Source organism: Ciconia boyciana, chromosome 5, assembly GCF_034638445.1.
Source record: "Ciconia boyciana chromosome 5, ASM3463844v1, whole genome shotgun sequence".
Lineage (NCBI taxonomy): Eukaryota > Metazoa > Chordata > Aves > Ciconiiformes > Ciconiidae > Ciconia > Ciconia boyciana.
This window is the reverse complement of record NC_132938.1, coordinates 50,996,815-51,019,524: the sequence shown is the minus strand read 5'-3', so window position 1 is coordinate 51,019,524 and position 22,710 is coordinate 50,996,815. Positions and strand designations below refer to the sequence as shown.

Genomic DNA, 22,710 nt, shown 5'->3' with positions numbered 1-22,710 from the left:
ACTAGAGGACTTCAACCACCCCGACATCTGCTGGAAAAGCAGCACAGCAAGCTGTAAGCAGTGCAGGAGACTCCTGGACTGCATCGAGGATAATTTCTTAATCCAGGTGATAGACAGCACAACCAGAGGAGAGGCATTACTAGACCTGTTGCCTACCAACACAGATGAACTAATTAGGGATGTCAAGATAGGTGGCAGCCTGAGCTGCAGTGGTCATGCCCTGGTGGAATTCACAATCTTGAGGGATATGGGCCAGGTGAAGAATAGTCAGGACTCTGAATTTTAAGGAGAGCAAACTTTCAGGTGTTTAAGGAATTAATGGATGGGACCCCCTGGGAAACTGCCCTCTGGGACAAAGGAGCTGAACAGAGCTGGCAGCTCTTTAAGGACATTTTTCTTAGAGTGCAAGAGCTCTCGATTCCCACATGTAAGAAATCAGGCAAGGAAGGCAGGAGACAAATACAGTTGACTAAGGACCTCCTGGTCAAACTAAAGCGTAAGAAGGAAACGCACAGGCAGTGGAACCAGGGACATGCATCCTGGGAAGAATAGAGGTATGCTGCTTGGATGCATAGGGATGAGATCAGGAAAGCTAAGGCACAGTTGGAGTGAATTTGGCATGGGATGCCAATAATAAGAAGGGCTTCTACAGGAACACTGGCTAGAAAAGGAAGATTAAAGAAAACATACCTCCCTTCATAAATAAGACATGAGAACTAGTGACAACTGATATGGAGAAGGCTGAGGTACTCAATTTTTTTTTGCCTCAGTTTTCAATGGTAATCTCTCTTCCCACATCTCTCAAGCCACTGAACCTCAAGGCAGGGACTGTGGAATGAAGTCCCTCCCATTGTAAGTGAAGATCAGGTTCAAGACCACCTGAGGAACCTGAACATACATAAGTCCATGGGACCCAGTGAGATGTATCTCAGGGTCCTGAGGGAATTGGCTGATGTAGTTGTCAAGCCATTCTCAATAATATTCAGAAAGTCATGGCAGTCAGGCAAATCTCCAGTGACTGGAAAAAGGGAAGTATCATGCCCATTTTTTAAAAGGGTAAAAAGGAAGACCCTGGGAACTACCAACCAGTCAGCCTCACCTCCATGCCCAGTAAGATCATGGAAGAGATCCTTCTGGAAGACATGTCGAAACACATGGAAGACAGGGAGCTGATTAGAGACACCAAGGACAACTCATGCCTGACCAATTTGGTAGCCTTCTACACTGGAGTGATTGCATCAGTCAACAAAGGAAAAGCTACAGATGTCATCTACCTGAACTTCTGTAAGGCTGGAACAGGTTGCCCAGAGAAGTTGTGGATGCCCCATCATTGCAAGCGTTCAAGGTCATGTTGCACAGGGCTTTGAGCAACCTGATCTAGTGAAAGCTAACCCTGCCCACGGCAGGGGAGTCGGACTACATGATCTTTAAAGGTCCTTTCCACTCCAAACATTCCTGTGATTGTAATCCTCCAGGCCAGCTCCTGGAGACAGAGTTTTAAAATGTATATGCACACATGGTCTTAAACGGTTGTTTCTAAGCTAAAGAAAGCTGCCTCTAGTAAAGAAATGGTACTTTGGCCAAATGTGACATAATCTAGATAAAATCATAGCACCTGCTCACACATTTCTATGACCTTGTCATTAGATAAGCAATAGTAGCAACTGCTGGGGACATCAATATATGCTAGGAGACTAGACATGGACACAGCTTGGAATATGGCTCCTAGCAGAGGCACTGCCTGCTTTACAGCTGAAATGACCATTTGGTCCATCAGGGACAGAGGATAGCCATATCAAACATCTCACTTTCTTGACACAGATCTGCTCTTTGAAAGGCAGGTTCTCATGCATCCATACGCTGCAGAAACTGTACCAGTTCCTACAGGAACAGGATGCAACTATCAAATTGAGCAGAGGCCCAGTAAAACGTGAAATGGAAACAATGCTTAGAGGTCAGACTTTCCTTCAGCTCAGGTGAACATTTCATAGAAACAGGCTTCAAGGCAGCAGTAAGAAATCAAAGCAGCAGCATGAACAAGGTCTCCCAGTACCAAAAAATGTTTGTTTGTTTTGAGGGGAGAAGAAGGATCTAGACAAAAAGAATATAATGAAGCATCAATTTAAAAGGACTTTATCCTATTTTCATGAAAGCTCTAATTTTTCAGAAAGACTCTTTTGTCTCAGCCTTTTCATTGTTTGCCCCAGAAGTACTTTTAGAATTTGATCACTGAAGTTTCAACCTCTTAGCAAGATAACCTGACTCCTGGTCAATATATACATACATACCATAAACCTCACTTCCCAATACACTACAAAATACTTCAATGTATTCTAGAATTAAGTTTGTACTAGATGTTGCAGAGATCAGATTTATCTAATCAAAGTAAGGTAGGGGAAAAGGACCTGAACCAGACAACCACAGCCAAAACCACAAGCATCATTGCAACAGTCACAGCTCTTCCAGCAGGGCAAGAAGATACCTTTTTAAAAGGCTACCTTCCCTCCTCCTTCAGTGACTGCCTGCAACTGTTTTCCCATAAGTAGGTGCATCTTAACTATGATTAGTTTTCTGTATGTATGAAGCACTACAACATCGCTCCCTGGTACGCCAGTTCTACCTACCAGTGATTAAATACACACAGGGAGAGAGAACAAGCAGAAAATTCCAGAAGCTGTAGGCAGCACAGCAGGCTGATAATATCCTTCTGCCCTCAGAGAAAGAGCCAGAGTTGGTAGATTGCTCAGCCTACACGAACAGCTATCCAAAGCCTTGATCTTGCCTGCTCTTAATGAAGTAAATATTCCTGTTTCCTTTTTGGATGGAATACTTTTCAAGTTAAAATTTTCCATTTCAGCTACCAGTGAGAAAACAAAAGTATATGCAGGTTATGCAAAATGCAGTCTTCTAGAGAGCAAGCTCAAAACCTTAGTGTCACTGCAGTTTTTCGTTTGTTGGGGGTTTTTTGCATCATGCAAGAGATGGCTCCATCATTCCAGACCGCTCCCCATAAGTGCGCAATCCGCACCAAAAGCAGTGTAGTGTAAAGGAACCTTTGGGGCTTCCACAATGAACCTGCAAAATGTAAGAACTCTAGAAGCTTCACTTAAGTTACAACAAAAAATAATCTTTCTTTGAGCTAACAAGCAATAAAAGACAGTACACTAAGCATTTATTTAATCCCACTTATTTGCAGCCATGCACATGAACTCCTTTTTCACAGAATCACACTGAATCACAGAATAGTTGAGGTTGAATGGACCTCTGTAGATCATCTGGAACAACATCCCTGCTGAAGCAGGGCCACCTACAGCTAGTTGCCCAGGACTGTGTCCCGATGGCTTTTCAAAATCTCCAAGGAAGCAGACTCCACAACCTCTCTGGGCAACCTGTGCTGGTCATCCTCACAGTAAAAAAAGTGTTTTCTGATGTTCAGAAAGAACCTCCCATGTTTTAGTTTGTGCCCATTTCACTCAGGGGCTTAAGAATCACTCTTAAGTGTGTTCAAGCAGTCATCTGGAACACATATGTTGTTAGTGTGCAAAATGGAATAGAAGACCCTTTAACCAAAAGAGCTTTAAAAAAAAAAATTTAGCCCATTTGTAGATGGTACAGGTTGAGGCGTCACTATGCCACAACTAAATCAGGCCCCTTTTCCTTGCAAGCAACAGTTCTGCAGCTACTTAGTTTCTAAACGTTTTAGTATACTATTTATTGAACAGCTAGAAATCTTAACTGCTGCCCTACTGTCTGAGCAATTTATGTTTTCATCTATATTCCAAGCTGAAAGCTGCTTTAAGGACAAGTCTTCATTGCTTGGTCCCAATTTCACTTTTCTCTGAACAAATTCACCTTTCTACTTCAAGTGTTATTCAAATAAATGTCAGCTGTAATCCCGATATCCCACTTGACAGATTAAGAGCCCTGCTTCCAGTGTCCTTGAAAAGCAAAAGCAACTACCGAGGCAAATCAGGTCAACAAGTAGCGCCCTAAGAGGAAAAAGAATTGAGGATAATTAAGAGAAGAATAACGAGAAACCAAAGACGAATTCCAATCTCCTCCTGCATATGCTAACCATTTCTTCCAGGTGAAGTTTGGGGAAAAAAAATCCTGGTGAAGTCAGGTGATAGACTGCATGTGGAATTAGCTATGTAGCTATTGGAATGCAGTATTGGCCAGTGTACTAAAATCTAACACTCAGGAAGCAACATAAACTGAGGAGTCTTAAAAGTTTCTTAGAACCTGTCCTGGATTTACCATTTTTCTGAAACAGAAAGGGTGCATGCATCGTCAAAACCAGTTTCTATTTTTAGCACCAGAAGAAACATGCATTGAAGAGATTCAAACCCTAGCAGCAGCTCTCAACCCACCATTCAGCGAGATGAGCACAAGGCAGCAAAGAGGAAAAAAAAAAAAAGAAAAAAAGAAAAAAAAAAGAACAAAATGCCAAACAAAACAATTGTAACAATGCAAGAGCACAGCCTTTTCCAGAGGAAAACTTCAGTGCCTATCAACTTTCAACAGTACACGACCTGGGGATGCTATCTTAGTCACACACCCTATGGAACACGCACAGTAACATTTTAATGCGATTAAGAGCTGAAACTCTTAAGACTAAAGAAGCTCCAACATGCCAAATAACTTTTGCATATTTTGCATAAAACTTGAATCTTGTGCCAATTTTGTAAACTCATCATTAGTCCACAGCATAGTTACCACATATTTGAGAAATACTAGTATGTGAAATCTTAGGGATATCAAGCTGATCAGCCCATGAAATTGTGGCTAAAGCTACAGGTTGGCCAGAAGACATGAGTATACTTGAAAATTCTGTTTCTGAAGTAGACATCAGGACGCTAAGAATATATTAAGTTCAAGCAGATACAGAACTCTGCTAAGGACTGACTAGCTAGCCGTACCACACATATCAGTCTTGGAAACCTTCCCCAGCTGCTATCTTAGACCACACTATTATGTAAAACAGTCACATTGCTTTCTATTCTTAAAGGACAGAGCTATATCCATTTGTTCTCCAGTCCCAGAACTGCTCACCACCATGCCCTGTTGATACAGAGCAGTGCAAGTCTTATCCTATTTAGCATTAGGTCCTTGACAAGCAAATATTCTACACTGCAAAAATCCCAGTCTGTCAGGTAAGATACCATCACTATTGTGGGTCTCACGCTAGGGAAGAATGCATGTTATATCAGTCTGAGCAGGCTCCTCTCCTGGGTCACACCTGTGTCCTGCGCCATCCTTGTAACACCCCAAACAAGAAAACAGAAACAAATTGTTGCAGCCAGTTCAACCTCTTGGTTTCCCTGTCATGTAAGTTCAGTATCCAATACCATAGCTAGGTCAAGAGCACAGTGCCTAACCAAGGCATTACTCAGTACTGCTTGCTTGGACAAGACATCAGCAAAACATGAAGACTACACACAGCAGCATGAACAGCAGGATTCACATCAGACACTTAAGCCTTTCCCAGAAAGGAATAGCTTTGTCTAAGAAGCACAGTGCATTTGTATAAACAAACATGGAAAAAACAATGAATTACTGGAGTATGGGAGTCTATGTTCATCATGAGTCCTAGCTGCATGAAAGACTGAAGTGAAGACCACACAGAATAAGAGACAAGTGCTCAGTATTTCCAGTAGGCTTCAGGTCACCCATAGCTGATTTTGTACACTTGGTTTACATTGCGGAAAAACCAAATCATTAAAGAGAGACACCTTCCTTTGTTCACTACATAACATAATTAATTGCCTGCACATTTTTACAAGCAAGACCTTTATATCCTACAGTAATAATTCAATGTTTTCCATTAGACTAAGAAAACATCCGAGAACTCTGCTAGAATTGGCCCCACTCATTTATGCCCTAATAGCTACACATATATCTAGACATTGTTTTTAAACCACATATGAACTGCATTAAGACCACATGGGTCCTCTGAGAAGCTAAAAGCAGATATTACTACAGTAATCAGAAGCATAGTCCCATAAGATTAAGTATTTCTGCAAGGTATTTAGAAAGCCACTGTAAACTGGTATAGGGCACCTGAAAGCAGTTTCAGCATCTGCAAGAGCAGTATCTGTTCCATTACTCTGTTCCGGGTAATATGCAACTTCCTCTTCCCCTCCCTCTCAACTTGCTAATAGTTAACATCAGTACTTTTGAAGACCTTACTTCCTATAAATGCCCTACAGCAAGTTTTCCAATACTGTTTCCCATGTTATCTTACCACCTCCTTTGCTGCAAGTAACCAGATTCTGATTTAATCAACACTTGTAAAAAAACATCATAAAATAATGACTTCTCTTGTCCTCCACAGATTCTCCTGTGTCAAGCAACCAAACAAGGCAAAAAGACTAGTTTTCTTGATACATGAATTTTAGGAAAGAAGAAAACTCTAAAACCCACAGATAGGTTGTAACATATTAACTGTCAATACAGTTCAAACCCCAGACAAGGCAATCCTTCTCAACCTATTTCCATTAAGTTGAATTTCAAATCAACTTTCAGTAATACAAATACCATAATATAAACAATAACCTTAAGGAGTGTAAGCAACACAGTAACATGACAGGTCTTACAAGCCTTCAACACCACTAGTTCCAGATATGAAAACAAGTCATCATTTTATTGGCATAACCCTGCAGACAAGTCTTCCTCACCTGAAGTAAGGCTCACTTTCACCCGATTTGTACAAAGCATCATCCTCTCTATCAAGTTTACTGTTGATTTTGTTTCTGAAGAGGATTTAACCTCAGGATTAATCCAGCTCAACGTTTGGTCCTTTCACAAAAATGTGGTAGGGCACTTCAACCTTGCGTCAATGATCCACTTGTTTCAAGGCTCCTGGCACTCCGAGACTTTTGTCAAGCACACATGGGTGACCAACACTGCTCACAGATTTTCTTCATAAAGCATCTATCACAGCTACGTGTGCACAGATGCAAAATGCCAGCAGAAAGGATTCCCTGGAGCCTTTACAGCAAACAATCCCATCTCATTTTGGCAGCTTTTCCCATAACAGTGACTCCTGTAGACTGCACTACATTAACGGACCTGCCTGCACATAGACATCCCATACTGAAGAGGTATCCTTCACATATTCAGGAACTGATCAACTTCCCTCCTGTCCTTCTGCCAAAGTCCACCAGGGAGCACTGCAGTTGTATATGCCATGGTAGAGTGTCCCAAACCATTTTCTGTAGTCACTTTTGACAAAAGCCCTATTGTCTCACACTCCAGTCCACTGTTACTATGACAACAGTATTACAATGCCTCCAAATTACCAATGTATGATTTCAATCATGGGTTCCTCCACCCCCACCAGCTCACAGAGAAGGCAGCCTTATTCTCAGGTCCCTTTCAATAAGTGAAATCTGAACTACAGACTTATACAGTGTATAAGATTCAGCCCAAGCAGCTCTCATTTCTGTGATGAATATTAACGTTTAGAAGCTGGTGTAGCTTAAAGAAGTGGTTAGAGGGCATGAAATTATTTAGAACCATGAACAAGAACTCCAGTGAGAAAGCAAAAGCCTTCTTCCACTCAACCTAAAACATGGAATTTTTATCATATGGTTGCTATCATGCAAGCTTAATTTGAGAAAGACCCCACGAAGAAACAGTGTGAGTAGACTTAAGCATATCAGGTCTTTGAGCCACTGTGCATGCACAGGATTTAAAACCATTTGCTACTCAAAGAAGCAGGGTTCCACACACATGCTATCACTCAGAGCAGAAACAGACCAAAAGTCGTCATAACCTGAATAGTCTGATGAGTCTGCTTCCACAACAACAGATTTGGCTTTGATCAGTAAGTATCTGAGTAATAATTATTAAGAATAGCCAGGATTTTTATTTTGCATCTCTGGACAGATAATAGATAGATGCTGTTAACCAGGACTGCTTGGCCTTAAGCGTATCAAATCACAAGGTACCTTCGCTCTGTATGTCAATGTTAACTGCAACCAACAGACAGGATAGCTCCCCCACTGTAGGGATTAATGCATGTCCTCCTAATGGAATAAAATTCACATTTCTGGTACACAAGAACAGTCTAAAGTTCTTTAGACTGTCCTGCAGCTTAAAGTTCAAATACAAGTCACTGTCTTCCCATTGCACACTATGAGTAGTCAGTAGCATTAGTGCTCCAACTCTGCAGTTCAAAAGTCAAAGCAGGAATATTAGCAATATTCAAGACTTCTGATATAAACAGCAGCAATAGTTAAACAGTTTACACAAAGTATTTGCAAGTACTCACTTGACAGCATTTTCCAACGATTTTACAAGCCTCTGAATATCAGATTCCTGGGATGCCTCTTTGAATCTAAGCTTCCTTCTAGAACACCAGTTCTCCAAGAGAGTCTTTGGGAATTCAGTACATCTCTCCAACAAACAACATGCATAGCCAGCTCCCAGTGTGCCTCAATTACCAATATCCCCCTCTAATACTTATTAAGAAGCTACTAGTCTTCTTACAGGCTTCTGTCAATCCAGCAGCTAAATCTATAGTCATTGTAATCATTTTTCAGTTAAGATGCTAAAGCTGCTCCCCCTCACCTCACCCCCCTCCCCACTCCCAAAAAGAACTGGCTACTGCACGATTTTGTTCTTTGATAGCACTTCCTGTGATTTTTTTTTTTTTAATTTTTCAGGTAGCAAAATCAGACACAGCTCTAACTTTTAGAGCGATACAGTTCCTCTGCTTGGAAGGCAAAATGCTTTGAGCATTCCAAAATCTCAAGGGACAAAAATATCGTCAATTGTAATAATGTCACTATTTGTTGTGCATGCCTTCTTTGCAAGGGGACCAAACAGATGTGTAGTTCAATGACTGGGCAAATTATCATTTCTACAATTCCTTTAAGGTTTACTGTGCACCAGTTCTACCCATAAACTACCTTTTGTAGATTTTTTTAATCCTGACAGAAGGTTTATCTGCCCTGCAGGAACGGGTCACATTATATTCCCTCCACATATTTCAGCCTAAAGATATGTAATAGCAGAAGGTAATAGCTAATGAATTCTTCTCCTTCCCCAGTCGTGAGGAAGCACAGCAGGGTGAGCCATGTTTTGACATGTTTAACAGAGACATTGAAATAACAGTGATCCCTATGCTAAGGGCAGGACCTGTATGTTGGAAAACCTGCTAGCTTCAAGTTTTTGTTTGCTTGCTTGCTGTACCTTTCAAGTGCAAAAAGGGTAATGGAAAAAAAATCAACTTCCACAAAAGAGAGTGGTCAAAAAGAGAGACAAATGCACCTTGACACTACCATTAGAGATTGCTTCGTAGCACTGGGACAGTAAATTCATCATGCCACAGGATCTTTGAAGGAAATTTTATAACTAGCCCAGAGGAAGCCAGTAAAAACATTGGTCTAATGTCATATTAAGTAATATCTCATAGATCCTTAGCACTGCATGGACTGAAAGTACTTTTAAAAAACTTTTAGAGTTTTGTACACTGTTGAAGTTTTGTACACTGTTGAGTCTTTCAGTAGCTAGAATTTTTTATTTTCCCAAAATTACTAAAGTACCCTGGATGTTCAGATCCATAAATCATTGCATCACCATAGAAGATGCTCATGGTTTGCATGTTTGTGAAGGATGCCCTTAAAAACTAGACAGGTGTATGCCACCTGAGATCACTTTTAGGCTAGCAGTCCTACAGTTCTCACAACACTTAACTGGAAATCCACCTAAAAAAAATCCCTGCAGGAACTACAGCATCTGCAGAAACACACACAGCGGAGGGCAAAGCAAGTCCGCACAGACTGCGTAAGCACAGCTTCTGCAAGGTTATTTTTAGCCTAGTTTTTTTTTTTAAACAAAAAAACCTGTGTTGCATAAACACACAGTTTTAAAGGAACTGTTACCACTCACAAAATACCTTGGAGCTACTCCCATTCAGTGCTCAGCAAGCAGAAAACCAAGTCAGAAAGAACATTAAGTTATCCTACAAATCTACTACACCCAGTTTTGATGTCTGTACCCCCATACCACCCCCTCACCCTTAAAAAAAACCCCACACACCAAAAAAAAAACCCAAATACCAGAATATTCAACAGGATAACAAGACAGAAGACTAAGTTTTTCAACTTGGAAAAGAGAGATTTGATGGAAGAAAAGATAGAGGCCTATAAAATCATGAAGGATATGCAGAGTGCAAACAGAAGTGACTGTTCACTATTTCTCACGAAAGCCCTGAATGGCTTGCAATAAAAAGTCATCAAGAATAACATTTTAGAGAAAAGGAAGGGTTGTTTTCTTCCTGCAAGACTATTAAATTGTAAAATTCTCTTGCCACAGAACACCTTCAAAGCCAAAAGTATAGCAGCATTTAAAAAGTGATTAGATCTAGCTTTCAAAAATTTTGTATACCAATGACTATGCAACACAGTCCAGATGCAGCCTCTACTTTATCAAGTTCCTAAATTGCTTATTGCCATGAGAAAGGAGGATACACTCAAGCCATTCATAGTCTCTAAGCATCTGCTACGTGTCATTGTTGGAGAAAAGTGAGCTACATGGATTTTTGGTCTGACCGCAGTATAGACTTTCGGATGAAGAAATACATAATCCTTTCTCCCCAGCCCAACCTGCAGAACAGTCACTACTCTGACATCGCAGCATTCTTCCAAACACACTTTGCAGAGTTCACCATTCATTCATTATTCCATGAGAAAATGTGACATTGAGGAACAAAACCACTTTTCATTAGCTCTAGAAGCAGTCCACAGACATTGAAAAATGCATCTTCTTGACAGATAAAGCAATCCTAGAAGCCATAAATACGGGAGAATGCTATCTAACAATTGGTTTTCATGCTTCAATACATTTAGTCCAAAAATTGATTACATATAGCAAACAATGCTTTCAAACTGATTCAATTACTTAGCAACTAAACAAATCTGCAGTGACTAAATATATTGTAAGAGATGGTCAGCAAACCAGCTGAGCACTGCTTACCATCCTCCAAGATCTCCTACACTTCCAGACACAGGACACAAAAGCAACTGGCACCTGAAAGAGCCACAGTCCATATTCCTCCTAAACTCAGGACGTTTGCATTCTCTCCCTTTAAGTCCCTACACTGCCCTATGATTGTAATATGCAACCACTGAAACAGAAGAACAAGAAGTCATATCAGTCATTTGCTGTCTTACAGTTTCCTGGAGTTGAAATTTGTGCATAGTCTGATGAGTTTTCATCAGTTCATGTACTCTTATTTCCATATAAGCTTCCCACTGGCAGGGTTTGTACCTATTACCCTGGCAGGGGTACCCTGGCAGGGTTTGTACCTGTACAGCTGAGGACTCATAGTACTTTTAGCATAAATATGCACACTCCATTCCAAGGCTAGTGCTAGATACAAGAGCATTCTATAGTTGTAGAGCAATCACTACCCAGCTTTTGCTGGTCTTCCCCTCTGCTTCAATGCCTGGAGTTTTCCTCCAAAAAAAAAAAAATCATTATTCATGAATGTGCTGCATCTCCACACTGTTCAGTTATCACTTTGTCTCTTTTTGACCTGTAAAGTGGCCAAAAGAACAGTGTTCTATGCTAGATGTGATAAAGAAAAGATACAGACTGGGGTGGCACAGAAGAAGGGAAGGAGAGAAGATAAATTGGGAAATTCTCTCCCATTACATCATCTGGAAGAAGATGTCAAGAATAGGTAGCCAAAAATGAGGCTAGATGACTAATTCCTACACAGTTTATTGCTTTTCAGACAGGTATCTAAGTTCAGCAATAAATTCTAGGTTATGCCAGAATTTCCAGAGACTATTCTTCAATTAATGCTTTTTAAAAACCACGCCTTGCTTGTTTAAAAAGGAACACTCTAAGAATGGGATTTTTTTTTTTTTTTTTTTTACAGGCCAATTTCTTCCATCATATCTACTGTAACAGTCTACACTTAAGGTGTAAATACTAGTACTGTATAGTATATTCCCAAAAGCTATTCAAAGCTATTCATACTATAGAAAGCTATAGTATATTCCAGAAAGCTATAATATACTGTATAGTATATTCAAGAAAGCTATTGCCCTAAGCAATCATTGTTCCATTAGCTTTGTGTATAATGTGTTCCTTCAAAAGACTTTGAGATAAAAGCTGAAGACCTTAATATAAAAATTATATATAAAACCATTGAAAAGAAACAGGAACTTGCTGAAGACAACAAAACATGCTTGCCCACTAGATATAAGTTGCAAACAAACTCACTCTTTGTCTGTACTCATGTCCTGGCAGTTTTATGGAATCAACTAAATCCCAAAGAAGCATCATACTATGGTACACATTAAATCTAGTGACTGGTGACACTGCCTTCAGTAATAACTCTCACATTGACAGACCAAATATCTGACTGAAGTACAACATACATGGATATCTGTAACTGAGCACAACAGCATCATGCTTGCTCTTTTAAAATAAATTTTTAAAAATTTCCCAGACTCCAATTTGCCTGCAAGTAGCTTTATAAGGAGAATGGCATCTAGTCCTGCAGCCCTGTTCAGTGCTTCCAAGGAACCCTACAACTGCAGCGGACAGCAGAAGAGCTTTGGGATTTGACCACACATGCTGAATATTTTGTATATATGGATCATCCCCCCAGTCTAACATCTAACATTTAGAGTCACAGTTCTAATCTGTACATGGAACACAGAATGAAGTTCTGTGTAATACAAGCCATAAATTTTATTCTGTACTTCCTTTCACCAAGCCCACAACTTCTTGCTGAATTAGAGTATACCTTTAAAGGTATCATCAGTTCTTTGATTATGGAAATAAGATCTAAATAATCTCAGATTACTGTCAGTATTGTACATCAAAATTGACATACTACATCATCTGCTGCCTTGATCTGACCTGCCCAACCTCTTCCAAAGAGGACCACAGAGTCTTTAGACAAACCACCCAAAGCTACACTACCCATGCTGCCTCCCCAAATTCTAAAATCTTCTGTTGCAACCATCTTTCATCCTATCACCTATGAACACAAGGTGTTTGGCTGCATCCCCTCCTGCTTTATAACAAGGTTTTAAAAGACCGAGCAAGACAGATCTTTTCCAAAGCAAACCAAACCCAGTCCTCCTTTATAGGTGTAAAGGAGCCTCTTACTGTCAACGTTCTCTCATTTAATTTGCATTTTCATTCAGCAGTTCCCAAAGCCAGGCAGACTCCAGCACTGAACAGACCAAAGTAATTACTTCCTTTAAGTCACATACAAAACCCTAGTTACTAATTGGAATTAAGCTTACTTTTCCATTCACCATTGTCACAGATGACTGTTATTGGGACCTACTATATCAATGGAATAATGACTAAAGCAAAATGGCCATGAGGAATCGTTTGCCTGCCAATGAACTATACCCAGTAACTTCTGCAGAATATTCTCCCTATGTTTTACCTCACACACAGAGATGAAATGAATGAAGTCCACCACATTCCTTGTAAAGAGAAGAAATAGACTAAAATTTATATTTTGGCATTTCCCCCAATTTTCTTTCCTTCAATCTTTGGGTTTTTTTAATTAATGACATAAGTATTGCAATAAAGCTAATGCAAGAACTTGCCCTGTAAGTTTCATAGCTTTCTCTGCAGGAATTTTATGTAATAAGTCTTTAAGCAAATAGACATCATCTGAAATTCTGAAAATTGTGTTATCTGGATAACATATAGAACAAATCTCATGTTCGTAATCTTAACTGTGGTTCGTAGAACTCAAGCTTGTCTTTCCACATTTGATAAAAAACACAACGTTGAGCAGACCACTTTATTCAAGTTAGATGTGAGAAGAACCAGAATTGATAAATAAGTTCAAGGAACTGATCCAAGAGTAAAAAATAAAAATAGAAGTTCCCATTTAGAAAAAAAGTAATACTAAGTACACAGAGAAAAACCATAAAAGTTAAAGACATCCTGACTGAAAAGCTCTTTGTATGTTCTAGATACATTTAAAATGATTGAAGTGTTCAATTTTATTTGAAATTGCTTTGGCTCCAGGCTACAGCACACACACTGAAGATATATAACCACTGTGAACAATGGTATCCTGTAACTTGTATTTGAAAGCTCCAAAGGACTGATGAGTTTCCCCATACTGTATAGAATGAAAGGTTAACCATCTTCCTAACCACTAACATGACATACAGAGCAGCCCAAAAAGCAAAGACTTTACTTAGTGAAGCTAGTTTTCTTGAAAGCAACCAAGACAAACTTCCATATTCAGATTTTTAATATTGTAATTTAACAGACGAGGAGTCTTTACCCAACCTCCCCAGGTTAGTTTTCCAGATGCAAGTTCAGCAAAGCTTGCATTATACACCATGAAAAAGTTAGTCTTAAATGACTATCACCATACCTACCTGCTAGTTTAAAAGAAGTTGCTGTTAAGAACAACCAGTATCTTTCATCTCAAGTCCAGCACATTAACGATTACAACTGCACAAAACACATATCTGGTAAAGTTTCAATATGAGAAGTGATGGACACTTACCAATACACACATCTATCTTCCCCTTGATAGCAGCTTCATGCAAAGGAGTGTAGTTCCAATTGTCTCTAGCATTTGGGTCTGCCCCTTGACACAGTAACAGACTAACCACTTCAGCATGACCAAAAGAACAGGCGTTGTGAAGGGGTATCAGCCCTCCGTCGTCACGAGCATGAACATTGGCTCCTGTCTGTAGCAAGTGCTCTACAACATCCTTCCTTCCAAAACCTGTAAGAGAACATATTTCTGTTCATTTGTCTGGTAAAACAACATGATTTAATATTTATAACTGTTCACTTAGTCCCACGTACAGACATCAAACGATATTATTCTTCATGACCCTCTTCCACTTTTTGGTTCATTTTACCATAAAGTGAGACTGTATTCACCTGCTCAAACAACAGCTGGAAGATGCACTTACACTCATGACAGAGGTGAACAGTGTTGTATTATAATCAGCCTGACTGGCTGCCACGCTATCTCATTAAGAAGTTCTACAAAAGGCTTGCCATTCTTTTTCAAGAAAAGCTTTGTATTAATTTTAAAAATTTAGTATACTCTGTACACACCCAATGCAAGCATCTTACATACTATCTCTTGATATAGGTCTTCATCTTGGAGAAGACCTCATATTAGTAAACACTGAAGGACACTGTCAGTCCTCAAGCAGAACAACCTTACCTCAACCCAAACTACATTCTCACTCTTTGAAAGAGTCTGACTACTTCCAACCGACAAACTGACAGAGAGAGAAGTTACAGCTAAGTAGAACTGAGACCTCAGCTGGGAAATAATGCCTCAGGAAGGTCTCAGCCTAGGAATGCATCCTCTTTTATGGCCAGGAAAAACATCACCATAAAGCCAGCATCATTAAACTAACGTGCTTCAAAATCCTGCATCAGCATGCCAGGCCCTGATACTTTTAGCTTGTTCTCCACAATGAACCTGGAAAGGTTCTAGTGCCCAAAAGTGCTTCCTATTGCCTCAAATGCCTTAGAGCAGCAGTCTCCAAACTTTTTGATTGTGCACCCCATCAGTAAAAAATTTGATCATGCCCCCCCCATGTATAAATGTATAAATTCATAAATCATATATGTGCACTACTGTACTATTATGTAGATTATAAACATACACAAAAATAGAAATTTTAAAAGGCTGAGCTAAAGATGAAATAAACACTGTTTTAAAATTTCTATTGTATTTATTAATGGTACAAAATATCTTTTCTTCCTGCACCCCAACGAAATATGTGGAACACTCCACTTCAGAGACCACTGCCTTAGAAGACAGAAACAAAAATCAGGTATCAGGCTCAAGAGGGACAGTTTGAACTAAGACACAAGTGTTCATTTTTGTATTGGGTTGCATCTCAAAGGTTGGATTGCATTTCTTATAAACCTCAAGGCTAAAAGCAATATCACTGGAGATTTTAAGACTGTCACTTTAAGAGTTATTGTGTCTTCTGGTAATCATGGATACCAACCAGCTTAAGTATGAAGAATCCCACATATATGAACTATGTTTATGAAACAGCTGAATTAAATGCTGTAGCAAGTGAAATTCCACCACAGTGGTGCTAACTGGCAGCTTATAGACTGTAATAACTCCACAGATCACGGATCGAAAACAAAACTAAAGACATTATTTCCCTTCTAGAAGGCAAATACAAAGCTCAAGGGAAGCAACAAAGAAGCTGTCAGTTCTCCCCCAGGTGACCATGTAACTCAGCCACAGCGAAATGCTGCTCTAACAGTGACAGAAATGATTCTCAAAAGTCAGCACCCTCTGCAGCGGGCAACAACTCATGCATGAAGACTTCTCAAATCGGAACTTTTTACCCCAGTGTTGCAGTCCCTGGATAGGACCTCCATTTCAATGAGTGAAGCCCCCTTTTCGCCAGAGTAGTGCACTAGTTACAGCTACGCAGACTTACGGGGCAGAATGAACATGCTTTTCCCCCACAGACAATACGGTGAGATCTCTAAGCCAGATCTAGCAGCTTTGCATCCATGCTAGCTTGTCCAGTTAAGGCTAATGTTACAACTCTACATCCAGCTTTCAGTCAAGCTGCAGGCCAGCCATTCTGCAGGAATTTACACTGTCTCCTCAGTGAAGCACAGCGTCCTTCAACACCCTTTTTGAAGTACTGAAGTCTTCCAGAAGCTGAATAATACTATGGTTAAAGCAGGCAGGGCCAAAACAAAAAGCCCCTTTACCGAGGCTTATCATGGTTTGAGAGTTTTGATGACAGTTTAACAACATCTTTACTTCTGCCTAAAGAAGTATTCTTATATGAGACACAAGCAAGCAGGTGGAAGAACAGGCTGGGGAAGCCATCATGGATATGCACACAGACGCTCACATCTAGTACAGACTGAAGCAGTTCACACCTCGGTTAATCCTGTATGGTAACGTAGCTCAAGGGCGTCAGTACAGCCTAGTTACTTTTGGATAGCTGTAAGGATTCCCCCATCCCCACTGTACAGAGCCCTCAGCTGCTTGCAGCACAGATGCTGGACCACTACAAATTACAAGTTAGCACACTGAGCAGATACTAAAGTGGGTTTCCTTTAATACATGGGGCTAAACAGCAGTTCAGCAGCTGCTCCACAAGCTGCTGAGCCATACCAGCTGTAGGGAGGGGCCCACAACCAGACTGGCACCCCACTCAGCAATCCAATTTTAGTCCATCACTGCAGATGAGTCAAAGCTTTCCGGTACATTATACTGATCACTTCACGTTAGAAATTACACTACAGAAATGGAAGCATGTGTATCAAAACTGGTATTATTAAAAGTTATATTTATTTACCATGACAAAACTGCTACCAGAAGACACGTTTTTCTTAACTGAACTGTCAGCAAGGCCACTGCTACTGTAAATGACTGTAGCTTCTAGCATAAAAACTGATTTTTTGTTTGTTTGTTTCTGTTATAAAACAGTCAAGGAACATCACCTGTAAGCCTTCAAATAGAAAATGACAGCTTAAATGGGTACAACAGCAAACAAAGGGTATCTGGTCCCACAGCAAAGCTAAAAGGCCTGGGGCATAAATACCAAGAAGCAAGCCCTCAAGGTTCCCACGTTTATATTGTTCATTTGACTGGCAAAGGAAAATTGAGCAAGACAAGAATTAGAAAAGAATGCTTTCAACTAAACAGTAAATCAACAGATTTTATTGGCCTTTAGTTTTTATAGACTGAACTACTAAAAACAGTGCTGAAACTGCATGAGCATTTGCTTTACATGTACTTCTTGTCTCTCGAGGAAAAATAACCTGACAGTGCCTGAAAACCTAAATTCCTTTTCAAATTGCTCAGTGTTGTGATTTTCAGGACTACACAAATACTTCTTCAAGGTATTACTGGACATGGGGTCATTGATAAAGGTATCTTTGGAAATGCCAGCAATAAACACTTTACAGTTTTTGGTGAATTAGCCCTTCTGTTCAGTCCTCAAAAAGCACACTAAAGGTTACTGTGATTTTATCCCACCAATCACCCATCTTTCAGAGAAAAAGTAACCAATTATGGGAATAGCTTCCCCCACCACCTCTGCCACCACAGGCAAACCTGTAAAAACTTGAATTGACAAAGTGCCAGAAAGTCTTTAAAATGATCACACGACCCAACCTGACAAAGCAGTTGTAATTACTGAAACTCCTGCAGTGTCGGGGTCACCATTTGTAAAAAAACAACAGACAGATGCCAAGCCATTTGTGACAGATGAAGCACGTATAATTCGGTTTAAACTGAAGGAACGGATGTAATGTCATTTAAGATTACTTTAAAAATCCCACTCTTGCATATTTCCAGGGCAACTTTAATTTACAAAGTCTAGGAAGAGTTCCCAAGAAAGGACCTGTAATCAAAGATCCCAAAAGACAATCAAATCGAAGGTTCCTACAGAAAACATCCAAAACCAGGGTAACTATGGAGGATAGTCACATTTAAATGCCCAGCATGCAAACTTGTTTTGATGAGATTCACCCGCCAGCTGCCAAAGCACACTCACGGGCAGGGTCCCTGATTAGCTTGGGCTATTTCACACAGGTAAAATGCACAAGCTTTGCCCTCATTTTAGCTTCTTTACACAATTTAGAACTTTCAGGCAAGTCGCAGTACCTCAGAAAACATATTGTCCAGGAGAGAAAGGAAGCAGTAATCCCATTATAAAAAGGCAGTAGCAAGAGAACATCTGAAATTTAAGGGCGAAATACTCATCAGTCAAACCAAAGAAAAGGCAAAATTTCAGTTACTGACAGACTCTTCATTTCTCCAGTCATCTCACAGAAACAACTGAAGACTAAGGCTTGGTGAAAGCCAGGAGATGGCCATAGCTATGACAGCTTTACATAAATCAAGAGACAGGCAGACAATTCAGAGAAAACACCACTTAACTAGTTCTTTGCCAATGCTGTATTCTTGCCTTTTTCCGATTTATACCCATCACTTTAGGCTGAAAGTGAGAAAAAAAGGCTTTAGGTAGTAAACTGGCAGCTTGAAAATTAAGCTAAATAAAACTTTTAAATGCTGTCAGACAAGACGGCACACAGACACACCACCAAATGCTTACTACTACTGCCAAGACCACCTGTCCTACTCCCCCTTACACATCCTGCTCCCAGCTCACAAGCATGTCCTGTCCCGTCTCTTCTTGTGGCATTGAACCTAAGTAACAAGAGGCAACAGGGTGAACAGGTTGAATGACTGATGAGGGAAGCGATGCAAGGAAAGCAAGAGGAGCATCAGTTGATACCCTCTGTTACGTGCTCTGGTTAGGGCTTCCGTGTTAAACCCGCACTCAGTCACAAGCCTTCACGTGGTAACAGTTTACAGACACTTAATTACTAATACTCCCAGAAGCCACATAATTCATTGCCCAATTTCAAGACTCATTTTCAGAAAGTTTGGTAAAAAACCAACCAAATAAATACATGGATTTCCCACTAAAATCAGAAGAATGCTTTCCCCAGTGAGTACAATACATCAAGTAGTCGGTTTGATCAGTTTAAGTACAGCTGTACTGTTGCCCAATTAATGTCACTTGATCACAACATAGCACAAACTCCTCCAAATGCCAATTCCAACCTCTGCAAAGCTGCTGTTATGTGCAGAGTTTAACTTATCACGTGGAAGACTTCTAACTCTCACTAGGCATTTTTCCTCCTCCTTTCACCTGCCTGCTCTTAAGAACACATTGACTCCAAAAGGAGTTAAATTTTACAAAAGTGTATACTCACAGCTTAAGCACACCTGCAGGTATTACTGTGATCTTAGGCAAAGCAGGAAAGATGCTCTTATTAAATGTAATCCCACTTGTTAGAGCACTAAACATAGCTCATATGAGAATATAAGCCCTTGAAGTGGAGAAGCATACATCTTAGAGACACACGACCTTTTGAGAATGGTTTTAAACTGTAAGCAAAGGGTGGAAGAAGTTCAAGCTAAGTCATTGTACATCTCTTTGCTTTAGTACTGCACATTCTGGGACCAGATTTTTCCCTAAGACGGGTCTTCCAAAAGCCACCAGCACTTCTCCCACTTCACTAGACAGAACACAATTAAACTGAGTGATTTAACTGAGTAAACTGAAGAGCCTTCAAGCTGGGAAAAAGGGCACCTGGTTCAGTATTACTGAAGGTCTGAGATTCTGCATTTATATCCTCTTGTAAATTCCTTCAAAGGATTTTAAACAGGAAGGAGATACAATACATTGCACAAAGTACTGCAAGACAATTCAAGAGAACAAGTTACCAGTCACAAAGAAAGCAAGCAAGCTGAAACTTCCTGGGAAGTAATATGCTTGTGAAACCAACAGAGTTCACGTACTACAAATGCTACAAAAACATAAAAGAAGGAATTCCAAAGTCAAGGCCAGTAATTTATCAATTCATCTTTTTGCATGAAAGTGTCTGCATTTTGCAGGCTCTGAGCCTGTAAGGTTGCCAGGATGTTTCCTAATTGACTACGCAATCTGCACTCTTCATTCTATGCATATGAATCCAGCTGAAAATTGTTTACCCCTACTTTAAGTTGCACGAGGCAGAATTGATCAGTGACTTAGCTTTACAAACAACTGTTAAGTAAGATCAGACTTCTCTTCTATGGCAAGGATGTATCAGGCAACTGCAACAAAACCAGTCAGAGTAGTTTAAGAATGGCATCTCAAGCAAGGCCTTCCAGGGCAATTTAAGCTAACTTGTACATTGCACCATAGGTGGAGCAGTCAATTCATGTGTCTCTGCATAGAGTGGAAGTGTATATAATAAGTTACCAACTACTACTTGTAATTTGCTGGCTCTCCCTCAAGGAACACTCAGTAGCTAGTTATATTAGTTCTGCCGCCTCAGTTGCTTATCTCACTTACACATGTTGAAGCAGCTTGCATTTTTATGCTTTACAGCTTGCTAGTTGACAAATCAACTTGATGAGCTCTCTTCTTAAACTCTGACCACTGACTATTTTCCAACCCAAGTGAGATCCCTTTGCCTTCAGGATTAAAGTTGCATAAACAACAGTTACTACGAGTGCAATCAAAAGCATGCTTACAGAAAACTACCTTCCCCAAACAGTTTTTTGCCATTACTCTAGACCCAAGCAGAAAGAAAACAAGGAATATCACTGATGCTCTAACAACTCAACTTAAATCAGGTTTCTCCAAGCCTGAGTTTGGGCTGATACCACCAAGAGCACTTCACCCTGTGATCCCAACTCCATACCTTCCAAAAGCCACTCTGGAAACCTCTACCTCAGTACAGAAGTGGGCATTAAGCCACAGTTCAGCAATTACTATTAGTACTCTCTTTCTAGTGTTTAACCCAAGGATATAGAGAGTAGCTGTAAAGCTAAAAGAATGTGTTTCCTAAGAACTTGAGGGGCTAACTTCATGATAAAAAAAAAGTTAAACTTCTAATTAAATGGGTGTGGAACTGGACAAGCTTACAACTGTGGCTATTTGAAGAAATTAGCTAGGACTCAGCTTATTTCTATCAGGTCCATCCACCTAGTCATTTCTGAAAGAGGTGCTATTACTAATGATTTACCACCAAGGACTAGGTCTAAAAACATATGAATCAAGGTGTCAGCAGCAAATACATATATATCCTTTTGTAAGGCTAAACCTTGTTTCAGAAGGGAAGAAGCAAGTCCGTTACCAAGCCGGCTCCCACGAATTCCTACTGGCTCTGGGAAAAAACTGGGATTTCAGATAAAAGGTCACAGGAGTCCTCCCCATCTAGGCATATTAAAGGCAGAAAAGTCTTGGAAAGCCAACCTTGGTATGCAAGTACTATCAATGGAGGATGACACACAAAAAAAGAGCCATGAAAGCATTACTCCCAACCTGCTTCAAACACAATGGACCAATACAGGCAGCCCCCCTGCAAACCATATAATGATTCACAAAAAATATGTAGGCTGAGAAAAGCCCCACGCAAAGTATACCTAAAATGTGACACATCATCACATAGACTGAAATCATCCAACCATTAAAAAATAAAAAGTCAGTAGCATTCCCCAAAGGGAAAAAAAAAAAATCTACCTCTCACATAGGCACAGAACCACCAACTAATTTGGCTATGCCGGCTAAAAAGGTATTTTGTCAACTATGTGACAACAACATCGCCAAAAGCAAGATTATCAAGCCAGTTAATAAGAACAGACAGCATGGGCATAACAAAATTTTTTCAACTAGTGAGGGGCACATAATACAGTAAAGATGTTCATAATCTGGTGAAATCAACAACGACAGTTAAGATCTTTCTCAAGGAAAAGAGGTAACACATCTTTAGATCAAACAAGGAGTGCAGTGGAAAGGCAAGGGAGTGGAATAGTTTGTCTCATTCAATGCAGTTTGAAGAAGAGAACCATTAAGCAGAACACAAGATATTCCAGTGAAGAGGCTGGAAAATACAAGAGGAATCAAGTTACTTTTAATACAAGTTAACAGTCCAATTATTCAGTGGAACTCCTTACCACAGGATGAGCCTCCACTAACATGTCGAAACTGGGTCTTGCTCAAATAGTTGCTAAGCTACAAACTGCAGGAAGAGTACTCAGAGCAGTATCACATATGAAGAAGGCAAGTGTATAACTCTTCCCTAGACATCTGCTTTTGTCCACCAGTACAGACAAAACCTTGAGCCAAACATACCTTTGTTCATGCCTACCACAGTTACTTGTCTTTTTTTTTTAAG

At 40.0% G+C, this 22,710-nt stretch overlaps 1 protein-coding gene across 2 annotated transcripts in view; it reads right to left on the bottom strand.

The window, feature by feature from the left end:
* TNKS (tankyrase) overlaps positions 1–22,710 on the bottom strand; it is a 145,102-nt gene that overhangs the window by 118,529 nt on the left and 3,863 nt on the right. For both annotated transcript variants that reach the window (XM_072861357.1, XM_072861358.1), the window contains exon 2: positions 14,516–14,740. In XM_072861357.1, coding sequence (XP_072717458.1) covers positions 14,516–14,740 — 225 coding nt within the window. The remainder of the gene's footprint in view (positions 1–14,515; positions 14,741–22,710) is intronic.